Below are 12,793 nucleotides of genomic sequence, written 5' to 3' on the forward strand. Positions count from 1 at the left end.
AATAGTAGATATCCACTAAGTATTTCAAATTCGAAGAAAATTATGTCTAACTTAGTTACCATCTAATTTCGGTTTTTTTGTTTAACCACGATTATTTCAACGGCAGCATCAGTAAACCTTACTACGTAATACTTACCTACCCTTTAGAGCGGTGACAGCCTAGTAGAATAAAATAGAATAGATAAACTATATTGCACCATAGGAAAAACGCAAGGAATAGTAAAACTACTTAATGCTAGGGTGCAAAGGCGACCTTATGCCTTTGACGGCCGACTGGCGCAGTGGGCAGCGACCCTGCTTTCTGAGTCTTAGGCCGTGGGTTCGATTCCCACAGCTTGAAAATGTTTGTGTGATGAACATGATTGTTTTTCAGTGTCTGGATATTTATCTGTATATTAAAGTATTTGTATGTATTATATGCATAAAAATATTCAACAGCTATCTTAGTACCCATAACATTGGGGCTAGATGGTGATGTGTGTATTGTCGTAGTATATTTATTATTTATCATTTATTATCACTAAATCTTTAAAGGCAGCCTGAGCGTGCGAAGCCGTAAAAAAGGTGGAAAGTGAATGGTGCATAAAGTATGTTACAAAAAAATAAGATAAACTTACATGAGCACACATACATAATAACTACAAAAATACCGATATAAATATACATATACCTACACCAGAATACTTAGATAATATGCTATTATATTATTATCCCAGTAGTTTTATTTTTGGATCCTTATAATTGTTTAACGAAGGACCTAACTGCGAGATGGGGGTTGTAACAAAGCACTGGCTCTCTTCGTAATTTCCAATAAAAAATTACCTACAACAACCTCCTTATTACAACTTCTTTCGAAAAATGTTGTCTTGGAGAGGATCGCTTTAGCGATAAGACCGCCTTTCCACACCTGAAATACTTTTTTTAATTTATGTTTTCTATTGTGTTTCTCTTTGTATTTTGTTGTGCAATAAATAATTTAATAATAAAAAATACGCAGATCAGGTGTATGCCAGAATTGAGACATGCTTAGAAATATTACAATCAAGGATACAAAAGAAACACATCCTCATATTTAATATCCATAAAGAAAACGTAATGGACCAGAGTTATGGATTTTCTACCATTATTCATGTAAAACATTGGTAGTTTTAGGGTCAACGCAAACCGAGCGGCTCTCTGTACACTCACATGCGAAAAAGCAAGTTATAAATTTAAGGCCACCGTGTAAGGCAAACATAATTGAGGATATTATGCTACGTTAACGCGCTTGCTTTCGCGGCGCGAGCTCGTGAATAATAATAACAAATATGCAGATCGGGTAGAAAATGACAGAATTGAGACTTGCTTAGAAATATTAAACTAAAGGGTACAGAAGAAACACATCCTCATCTTTAATAACTATAAAGAATGACCAAGTAATCGATTTGATTTTTCTACCATAATTCATGTTAAAAAATAGGTAGTTTTAGGGTCGACGCAAACCGCGCGGCTCTCTATACATTCAGATGCGAAAAAGCAAGTTATAGATGTCAGGCAAGCATAATTGAGGACATTATGCTAGGTTTACGCGCTTACAAAACGACTTGGTTTGGCAAGGCTTGGCAATTAACGTCTAAAAGCTTCAACTCTTTACAAACGCTTTGATGAAATTTACACGAAAGCGTTACTTTCTTCTGAACAGGCAAAAGTTTGGCGCGCGCTCGTGAGCGACATTAAACAAGCGCCTACTAACTAAGCTACGACATCGCCGACAAGCAAGCCAAGCCAAATACTTTGCCAAAAATACTTCTGGACACTTGTCGGGACTAACCCTGCACAGCATTGTACTAAACGGTCAATACTATAATTTTAATAAGTGTTTTTACCCACACTTGGAGGAATTATCAATTTTATTTAAAATTTAAAATGCATATAAAAATTTTCGGAACCGACAGGATTTGAACCTGCGACTCTTTGGCAATCGCGGCCTGAGCGCTTTCTCCGATGAAGCTACGGCTCTCCTACCGTCGATGACGAAATTAGTATATCCCTTTTACAACAGTCTTATAGCGACTGTAGCGTCATGAAAATATTAAAATTATAAAACAAGCAACGTGTCATCTCTTGTTTCAAACGTTTCGTAATACGGACCTTTGAAAAAGTAGACCAAAACTGCAACGTTTCCTACTAGATGACGCTTGAATGCATTTTAATTTATAAAAAAAATAAAATAAGTAGCAGGACTATTTGTCAGTGGCGTTCCTAGGGTCCTGAACTAGAGCGAGTTATATATAGGTCTAATTGGACTCATCATATGGCCGATATAAGGCAGTTGTTGTTGTGCCAAATGACAAACATCAACTCATCTTTTAAAGGCACTTACATTATGGACCACAAGTGCATTATAATTACAAATTTCGATTGATAAATAAAGCCCGGCTTTTCGGCTTCTATGGTAGTAGTTAGTACCGCCACTATTTGTGACAGAGCTCGTCCGTAGAAGAACTATCGCCTTTCTTATTTCTGCCGGCAAGCAGTATTTAGTTATGATCTGAAGGGTGTGGTTGCCGGTGTAATAACAGATACATGAGGCTTATTTAAACACCTAGAGTGGCACTTTGTGGGACGTGTTCCCTACATGCCCTGCAAGCGTTGCACTGTTTACAAGCGATGGCATTCAGCTTACCCTCTGGTATTTTTTTTGACGTGACAACGTCTTATAAATTGGTTTGCCGGGTGACACTTCAAGAAACTGCGTTACGCTCCGCTCACGTTATGCGCTCACAATGAGAGCGAGTGAGAGGCACGCGTCCCTTCCACTCGGGCATGGTTAGCCCGCCTCCCGAAGAGCGAGAGAGACAGACATAAAAAGTGAAAGGCACGCGTCCCTTTGTAGTAAACGCTGTTTCATTGTACGCAAATGTATTGCAAGTTATTGTATGTATATTTGTATATAAATACGTATGTATGTGTAAAGGTAAAAATAAAATTTTGTTAATATGAAATTCAGTGCGAGATTCTTTGTATAAATTAATGTTTTAAATATAATTCTTTGTATAAATAAATGTTTTAAATTGTTACTATTATTTCATCCTTCTTCCTACTATACGAATGAATATTCACATTAAAATTATTTTACCACTCAAAGTCGTTGTCACGTAAAACTTTCGCCCGTATACCGACTTTACAGGCAACCAATTTTTAGTTTTATGTACAAACAGAAAAAGTGTATTTGTTTGTTTGTTTGTCCTTACATCACGCCCTAACTAAGCAACCTCTTGATTTATGGCATAGAGTTAATTGGAACGACGGAGAGTACTTTTGGTCCTGGAAAAACTAAATTCCCAAGGGTTTACAGGAACATTCGTATAACCAAGCACCCAAAGTACTTTTTTACCGTGGGTAACGCAACAGGTAACTCAGAGGGGAGCAGTTAGTTAATTACTACTATTGCTTATTTAATACTTTTATCTCTACTTGTGACGCCATGAGGCGAATCGCGTATCACGTGTGCATCCATGTTACCATCGATAGAGATAAAGAGATAAGACGAGACTTATCTCGTCTTTTCTCATAGGGTAGACATGATTATCTCGTTGTGCGCATCCTAGACCTACAGGACCGTCGCGTCGCGCATCGCTGGCTCGAATAGGTATGCGAGTTCAATAAAATTGTCTCCTGCATTCTTAGTACAAGATTTGCTCGCTCGAAATCGAGCAATAGTTTTCGATTACGGAAAGACTTGAAAAAGGGAGTAAAATAGATTTTATGTCTACACTTAAATTTGCCTTCACTTCCTTAACTCGAGCTTTCGAATAATACGTTTTAACACAAAAATCAGAAGTACAGGATTTCCGTCTCTATTACGAGTATTTTAAGATTTTCGATATGCAAAAACGACTCCTCGATTGGATCGTGCTAATCTTGTACTAAGGCTACTGCGCTCACCCTAAGTCCACCAAAAGTAGGTAAATAAAACAGCTGTATCCCAATGTTAGCAGTTCTCTTCAAACACTGGACGCTCGCGCTGTCTGCACACATTATCTAGAGCTGGATTTACTTTTAATTGTTTTCTAGAATTGCGGAGCTGCCAGTAGATGTTTAACTATGTTCTATTACTTCATGGAGTGCGATCGTAATGCTTCTTTGTCCCCCTTTGACGGGAAATGTGTACTTTATCCAGTGTTAAACATTAGACGGATGCTTACATGCGTGGTAGGTACCTATAGTTACTTACCACAGATAATATATGCAACGTGGATTACGATCCACAGCCTATAATTGAGTCTATAATCGGTAAGATAGGTACAGTGACGTGTACTTTCTGAACATGTACCTATGTACAAAATATAATGAATCTCAACGTATGATTGAACAAATCGAGTCTGCGGGAAAACATGTTTTAAAAGTAAATGTATTAAAAGACTTATTGACCATGTAGATAAATACGTACCTACCAAACGTCGGTAAAAATAGAATAAACCTTTTAAACTTTTTTTTTTACTAAAGAGTTACACGTGTGGATATCTATAGCCAATGTTTGTTTGCCAATATAGGTATATTAGTAATATATAAAGTATGCTTCGACCTACCTATAACATACATGGCTAGGTACTTGGTAGGTAGGTATAACAGTCTACACCCTTTCTCAATAAATTGGCTACCTAACCAATTTTTTTTTTATTAAATTGTTAACCAATATGGACTCAAGTCAGTAAACGAATGGTTCATTAACTTTGGAGGTTTTAAAAGAACTGCAATTGTCCATTTATAGTTGTATTGTGTAGTTATTTTCTCTTATTTTAAAAAGACAATTTACACCAAAAGGTATCAGAAAGATTGCTTACTGAAAAACCAGTAACAAAGCCCAGAACAAAACTGCATTGGAAAAAAATACTTATGGTAATATTTAGGTAGGTAATATTAGCAGTAACATTGTGTGTGGATAGCCAATATAGTTGGTACCTATACCTAGTATACAACTCCCTCAATAAATAAGCTATCAGGTACCTACCGAACGAAAACATTTTTTATCTATACTTATAATAAACCTGTAAGTGGAAGATTTTTGTATATTTAATAAATTTTGAATTTTTTTACCGGGGGATGCTTTATTATTGCTACTGAGTCCAAAACAGATTTTTATTTAATTATTGTCTGTCTGTCTGTCTGTCCGGGCATTACGTGAAAACTACTGAACAGATTTAAATAAAATTTGGTATGGTGGTAGCTGATATTCCGGGTCAACATATAGGATAGATACTTTTTCCCGATAAACAATAAGTTTTCTCCGGGAAATGGGATGACAATTTTTATCAATTTTACTTCATAGCTCCGTTAAATTTGAACAGATTTTAATAATTCTGACAAAAAAATAATGACAACTTACTAACTCAGTATACCACATAAAATAACAGTAGGTACCAAGCTAGCGACGGTGGTTATAATGTTTGCATCAGATATATTCTAGCTTTTCGATTAATTCATACGCGGACGAAGTCGCGAGGGTCCGATAGTATTAAATATATTGAAGATTTTAAACTAAGGTTTTTGTGGTTAATCAACATTTCTTAAATATAGTTCAACAGGTACAGACCACGGTAATATTATGGGATTTGTTGATATTTTGCGGAGACGGGTACGAGATGGAAAGTTGGATGTCAATCAAATTCTGCCCGACACGACATCGACAAAATAATCTTAAAGTAATTCTCTTAGTAGTTAAGAAATATTTTTGTCTCCATTAATTATTACATTATTTGAAGGCTTCCAACTAAAATATTTCTTTTCTATTCCTTGTTTATGAACGACAATAAGCTGTTACAAGTTCTTGCACTGCAATATGTGTAGAAGCCGGAAGCTAATAGTTTTCTGATAACCACATCAAAGCATGCCGCTATCGGTAATAGCTAATAGTGCAGGCGGTAAACGGTTTCGCTGACATACTTACTTAACTTAATAAACGATGTACTTAGTCAGTAGCTTGTTTTGGCTTTAGTAGATAGTGCAATAGGTATATTGCAGGAAAATAACGATAAAAAAGCTTGCGTCTAAACAATTGCTCTAACCAGGTTGCTTCTTAAATATTTTCTAATGACAATGTGAGATGGTGATAACAAAAAGAACACCCGGCTAAGTTTGTTGTGGGCTTCTTCTTAGACCAGGGCGCGATTAAAACCCTCGTAGCTTTAGTTTAAAGTTTACGATTGTAGTTATCGCCATCACTACTCACTGCTATGTACACATTTTGTATATAATAACGCATCAAAAGTGTCATCTATGTGCCTATTTGAATAAAGGAATATTTGACTTTGACTTTGACTTTGAATAAACTGCCACTTATTTACATATAGGTATAATATGAATGCTGGAATGGCAACCCAAACTTGTAAAGGGGCGTTCATGAAATACGTGAGATGTTTAAGGGGGAGAGGGGGTCGTGTCAAATCTCATCACATCTTACGTTGGAGAGGGGGGGGGGGGGGGTCTAGGCAAATATCACGCAATTTTTTTTCCTGATTGAAACAAAAAATATACTATTTTAGTCATTGGTCTTTTTACAATAACAATCCAACGTAAGAAACTCACATTTTGAAAAATTGCACGTGAGATTGGGGGATGGGGGAGGGGTTTGAATTAAATCTCACGACATATCACCTGGGGGCATTAGGCGAGTCGCAGGTAGCCGCTGGATTCAAGCGGCACAAAACCGTGGTATTTGGAACTCCCTACAAAAGACCTATGTCCAGCAGTGGACGTCTATCGGTTGATATTATGAATTAAGTAATCTACACTACTGAGGTAATTTATTAATAAACTGTACAGTTAGCAGTTAGCGCCATGTTTTGGCTTTAGTGCCTATCTATGAAGAAGCGGTGATAGCTCAGAGGGTAGGAGTTTGACGTAACTTTCGGCGTAAAGTTCGAATCCTAGCACGCACCTCTTAACTTTTCTAAGTTATGTGCGTTTTAAGCAACTAAAATAACACTTGCTTCAACGGCAAAGGAAAACATCGTGAGGGAACATGCATGTCTGAGAGTTTCTTCTTAATATTCTTAAAGACGTGTGGAGTCCACCAATCCGCACTTGGCTAGCGCGGTGAGCTACGCAAGGGCGGATCCAGCTTTGGCGCCAGGGGGGGGGTCACATAGTCGTGGTCAAGTCGAGAACTTATAATTTAATTTTGATGACACTAGATAGAAGTAAAAAGTAGGTATTTTATTAATGTACCTACCTAAGTACTGTACTTAAAAAATGTTATTCTTTATTGTACACGTACATAATGCCATCTTCTCTTGAAGACATCCAGAGAAGTATTATCACTCACGGAATGAGGCAGCCAATTTATATTCCATAACCGTGGTGAATGATTTGCCATAACAGCTAGATGACGCAAAACTCCGCTAGAGTAAAGGAGTGGGTTCAACAAATGCGTAGTGCATAAACTAAGAATTTATAACTTAGTATAAACGTTAACGGTATATACTCGTAGCATAAATTATTAACAAAACAACAACATAATTTTAAAGTAGGTTTAGTATACTCGTATAAGTTCAATTGCCAAACAATAAGAAATAAAATAATTCAGAGAACTAACAAAAATAACATTTAAGTTAAAACACACGCAGTGGAATAATGAAAAAGTGACTACTTTCCATTTCTTGTAATTAGTGAATTTGCAGCAATAAGTTTTAAGAATACTTATGAAGGTACACTTATAAACACATTAAAGGTAGAAAGAGATTTAAGTTTTTTAACTTAGAACTATGTTATAATATGTTGAAGTTTAGTCGTTCCGATTTCGATTGAGGTTAGGTCTAGTTCGACTTTACGTAGTCGAGATAATTCAAATTTTCGTTGCGTTCATTCCCAAACTTTGCCACCATACAAAGTTATTATACCTATTATATGGAATTAATAAAGTATTGAAGGTTTGTAGTTACATAAAGTCTGTATGGTGACGAAATATATAAATAAAATCATTATGTTCAATTAGAGGTCCACCTGAGTCCTGGAACCAGCTCTGGGGGGTTCATGACCCCCATGACCCCCCCCTGGATCCGCCGTTGGAGCTACGATCTTATCCCCTTCTCATTGTAGGATGAGACCCGTGCCCAGTGCCCCGTAGTCGGTCGTTAATGGTCTGATATGATGATGACGATCTAGGTATTCTGGTTCTGTAGGTCATCTTAAATAAACTCGTTGTGCAGTTTACTAGGCTACACAAAATTGCTAATTCATTCAAGGGCAATTGTATATTATTTTATAACAAATTACCAAATGAAATCTTTGAGATGTCTCTCAATAAGTTCAAAGTTTATATAAAACGTAAGCTTACAGAAAAATCCTATTATAATATTAAGGATTACTTGAACGATAAAAAAGCTTGGGTGTGAATTGCTCTAGCTTCATAGCTTAATATAAATAAACTGTGATAACGAAATTTGTTGTGGGCTCTTCTTAGACCAGGGCGCGTTTGGAACCCTCGTAGCTTTAGGTTTAAGTTGGCGTACGAAGTTATCACCATCCCCTTACAATTATGTAAACATATAATATGTATGAACGCTTCATAAGTGCCTGTGATACGCCTACATGAATAAAGAAATTTTGTATTTGAAAAATTTGAAAAAATAATAAGAAATGCCCTTCATTCCACTACCATAGTACTGCCCGTCGGATAAAAAGTGATTTTTGCATTTGTTAGCCCAATTCTTGATTCAGATTGTACGTTATTTAACATCACCCTAGGACATTTTAGAGGTGGAAGGTTGGTGTTTTTATTTTTCTTATGTAATATGTCACTTGCCTAATAGAATAACATAAGCTAAAATAAAATCTTGTGTATGAATTTGAAACATAGCTAGCAATCCAAATCGATTTAAGTAACACTTTGTGATGGTGATAAAATACTATTATGTATACTATTATGTTTGATGTGGGCCTTTGAACCTCTATTGCGCCTCCATAGCTTGCCTTTTAACTAAACGTATGTAGTTATTGATATCACCTCACTAAGGAAAATACTATGAAATGGTTTTAACACGTTAAATAACGCTAACACATTATACCAGTTGTTGTAATCTAAGAAAACAATTTAAAGTAGTGTTGCATTGGTAGTTTTAGTCGTAACGTGAAACGTAAAAGTTAAAACCCAAATGAAATCTTCCATGGGCAGACACACGTTTGCTTTGTTATGGAAACATTTCGTTCACTGTTCGATTTGAATAATAATCAATGATTGATTTACCTCAAGTTTAATTCAAATTAAATGGTAATGCAATGAGTTAACAAAGAATATCCAGCTAAGTTGGAAGTGGGCTTCTTCTGGCTTCTGTTTTGAAATTCTTATGTCTTTAGTTTAAGTAAACGAAAATGTTTTGAGTTTCACTTTGGAACACGAAAATGAGGAAGATGTATTGTTAATTTTGGAAACATTATGGGGAAAACAAAACAAACACAACATGTAAACCACTGTATTTTATTAAACGAATTTAAAATTGTGGCTTACTTACAAATCAATATAATATATCTATACTTATTATTATAAAGTTTAAGTCCGTTTGTATATTTGAATGCTCCAATCTTGAAAACTTTTTAAACAATATAAAAAAAACATATGTTTACAGAAGACAGTACCTATGTTTATTGAAGAAGGAAATAGGCTATAATAGTAATACAACCAATATAGGTAATGTGGATAAAACTGTGCAAAGTTAGTTGTTGATATGAAACATCTATAGGCGAGCGTAAACCTGATTATTGGCGTGGCAATACAGGCCGTGGCAACGCATCGCCACGATATAATATGATGGAATATATTTACTATACGTAGTTAAGTTGTCACGATTTCAAATACATTATTAAATTTGGATTTTTTGTATTTAATAAAAATGCATATTTATTTAATAAATGCCATAACTGATTCCTGTCGTAATCTGTTATTTTATGCATATAAATATTATGCATAAAAATTTTGATGTTTCACATATGTCAGGCGTCAGGCTCACACATTTTTTTAAAATGTTAATCTGACTTCTGTATTTGTTTTTAAACAATAGGCAAAATTTGCTATAGTAAATGATGATAGGCTAGTTTTTAGGACTTCAGCACACACCGCTATCATCTCTAGCTTATGTGCATTGTGTGTAATCAAATATTACTCTGCGGAAACTTTCATACATTTTGAGTATAGCCTAAGAGTTCTCCATAAGGTTTCAAAGGTTAGTCCATCAATCCACATTTGGCCAGCTTAGTGAACTATAGCCTAAACCATTCTCATTCTGGGTATATAGGTATTTATCTTAACAGTAGCAGAGGTTTTGTGCACACAATTAATTAAACAAAGTATTTCATTTTGAACTCTGACCCCAAACATAGAACCATAATCAATAACTATTTAAATTATAACTATTTTATTAATATTCTTATTTATTATTAATATATAATTATATTACCATTTCCACTAAATATATTCTAATATACATGAACCATACCATATATAAAAGTCCAAAACAGTACATATGTGAATAACGCACCAAAGAAACCGTTTGTTAGAAGACTCTGCCGTGATACAAAATATTTGTGCCATGTAGGCCCAGCTTTAATCAAAAACATTAACCATAGAATGATAACTGTGAAGACGTAGAAAGCGAATCCGTAAAGACCAGTTAGTCCTAGGATACCTGAAAACAAGTTAAATATCAGATTAAAAAGTTATATAATAGAAATATAAAAATAAATAGAATCCTTATAACAAATAGTACTACTAACAAACTACTCCGCCTGGATATAAGTAAACTTAGGAAGGTGGTGGGACTCATATCAGGGCATAGCTTCTTAAACAGACATATTTTCAATATAGGTGTCACCGACAGCCCTCTTTGCAGAGCATGCATGGAGGCAGATGAAACACCTACGCATGTGATGATGGAGTGCACAGGCGTGACAGAGCAACGCGAGATCTGCCAGACGTCACCAGCCACTAACCCGGAAGTCCTTAGCAACCTGGGCGGTATGCTAGGATTCTGGAATGAGCTTGAATGGCTGGAGTAGGGAGCAACAACGGGAAATTTCGACGTACAATAAGCTAAGTGCTTACGTGCGGAAACTGCCCAGAGAGACGAATAAGAAGAAATAGCAACCTTGATGAAAATAACGTGTTTTAGAAATACCAGCGTGAAGGCATTAATACGACTGTTGTGGAACTCCCTACAAAAGGCCTATGTCCAGCAGTGGACGTTGATTGGTTGAAATGATGATGATGATTATACATCAGCCTAGTAATTACTTCATGTGCCTGACATGTCCCCTGCAATGGGAGAAGTGGTAAGGCAGTTGGCAGCGCCAGATTTTTAAGAGCTTAGGAGCATGGAATTTTGATTAAGGTGACCATACATGGGCACACCATTTAGAAGCTCTCTGTATTCCAAATTATTACCACACTCAAAATCCATTTCACTGCTATTCCAGATGCTCGAGTCTGCTATTACAATTGTGACTTATTGAGCACTCAATGACAAAGAGTACAATTGAAAATAAGTTTATTGAATATACCTTTAATATTATTAAAATATTGTGTGCGACAAATAGTCAAAGACCATGTTTCCGATCAGCAAGGATTTTTTTTTTTCAATCTGATATTATAATAATGGTAATCATGTATGGCCTGACTTTGGGGTGTGGTATCTTAAATACACATACATAAGAACATACAGAAACCATGTACACAACTAATATTGAAGCATCAAAAACTACTCCACTTTAGATTGGTTTCTTAAACAAACGGTTAGTCACTTCATACCATTTAGCAGCTGACTGTCAGCATTATCTTACCTGTAATGTTCTAAGCGTTCACCATAATATGGGAAGAAATTTGTGACCAAGCAATATTCCGCGGGTGTAATTAAGACGTGCGCGTAGCGTTTTCACTATTTTTGGACACAATTACTGCATACAATAATGGCTGAATGAGGATTCTGTATGTTCTTAATTCAACGCTTTAATACGGCTCATCCCTAATACTAGAAAAGATAGCGTAACGTGTGAATTACCTGCAGTGGATCCGGATAAAGCAGCCATGGATGTCCTACAGTACTCTACGACCGCCGCATTATTTCTAAGCGCAACATCGCTATATGCCACTGGCTCCGGTTTTATATCCTTCAGTTTCGTCGAAGAAGTCATTGTTCCAATTAACCTAATTCTAAAACTAAGAAGTGTTCTTTTCCGACAAAAACACAATTAATTAAAGAAATACTTGACAGTTGACAGATGCGATTTATTACAAATGACATTGATAGCAACCAGCGACATTGTGCATTATAGACTAGGAAAAAAATCCATAGTTAATGGGAATGAGTATACAAGCAAAATGCAACTACCATCATTAGTACAGATTAAATTTATATCTTCATTATAAATAACTGTAATTATTACCCATGATTATTTTAGATATAGTTTCAAAAATAATATATTAATCACAAGCAATCAATAAATTATGGTAATATATCGATGAAAATACAAAATCTGACAAATATTTATTCAAATGTAATGATTGTATCCAATTAGTAGTATAAGAACATTCACAAGTACGGCACATTCTGTAAAGGTACGACGGTTGCGGTACCTTTACAGAATGTGGACGGACGGACGGTACGGTACGGTTCTAGTTACCCAGATTTGATCGTATAGAATAAATGCACCAGAAGTGGCACTCAATTATTATTTATTACCTTATAACTATATCATGAATAATTATAAAATAGAGATTAATTGTTCATCAATATTACAATTTTTCAATAATAAACAATGCAGT

General features: G+C 35.6%; 1 protein-coding gene across 1 annotated transcript; it reads right to left on the reverse strand.

The window, feature by feature from the left end:
- Nucleotides 1–9,441: 9,441 nt before the first annotated feature.
- Nucleotides 9,442–12,272, reverse strand: LOC120634379 (ER membrane protein complex subunit 6). The gene is made up of 2 exons (XM_039904900.1): nt 12,030–12,272; nt 9,442–10,661 (listed from the first exon to the last, which is right to left on the reverse strand). The coding sequence occupies exons 1-2, from the start codon at nt 12,160–12,162 to the stop codon at nt 10,453–10,455; spliced, it is 342 nt and encodes a 113-aa protein (XP_039760834.1). The 5' UTR covers nt 12,163–12,272; the 3' UTR covers nt 9,442–10,452.
- Between the last annotated feature and the right edge of the window lie 521 nt (nt 12,273–12,793).

This window comes from Pararge aegeria, chromosome 23 (assembly GCF_905163445.1).
Source record: "Pararge aegeria chromosome 23, ilParAegt1.1, whole genome shotgun sequence".
Taxonomy (NCBI): domain Eukaryota; kingdom Metazoa; phylum Arthropoda; class Insecta; order Lepidoptera; family Nymphalidae; genus Pararge; species Pararge aegeria.

Coding starts and splice junctions, on each gene's coding strand:
- LOC120634379 (XM_039904900.1), bottom strand. CDS start 12,162: ATGACTTCTTCGACGAAACTGAAGGATATAAAACCGGAGCCAGTGGCA. Junction 10,662..12,029: donor TTTATCCGGATCCACTGCAG/GTAATTCACACG, acceptor ACTTGTTTTCAG/GTATCCTAGGACTAACTGGT.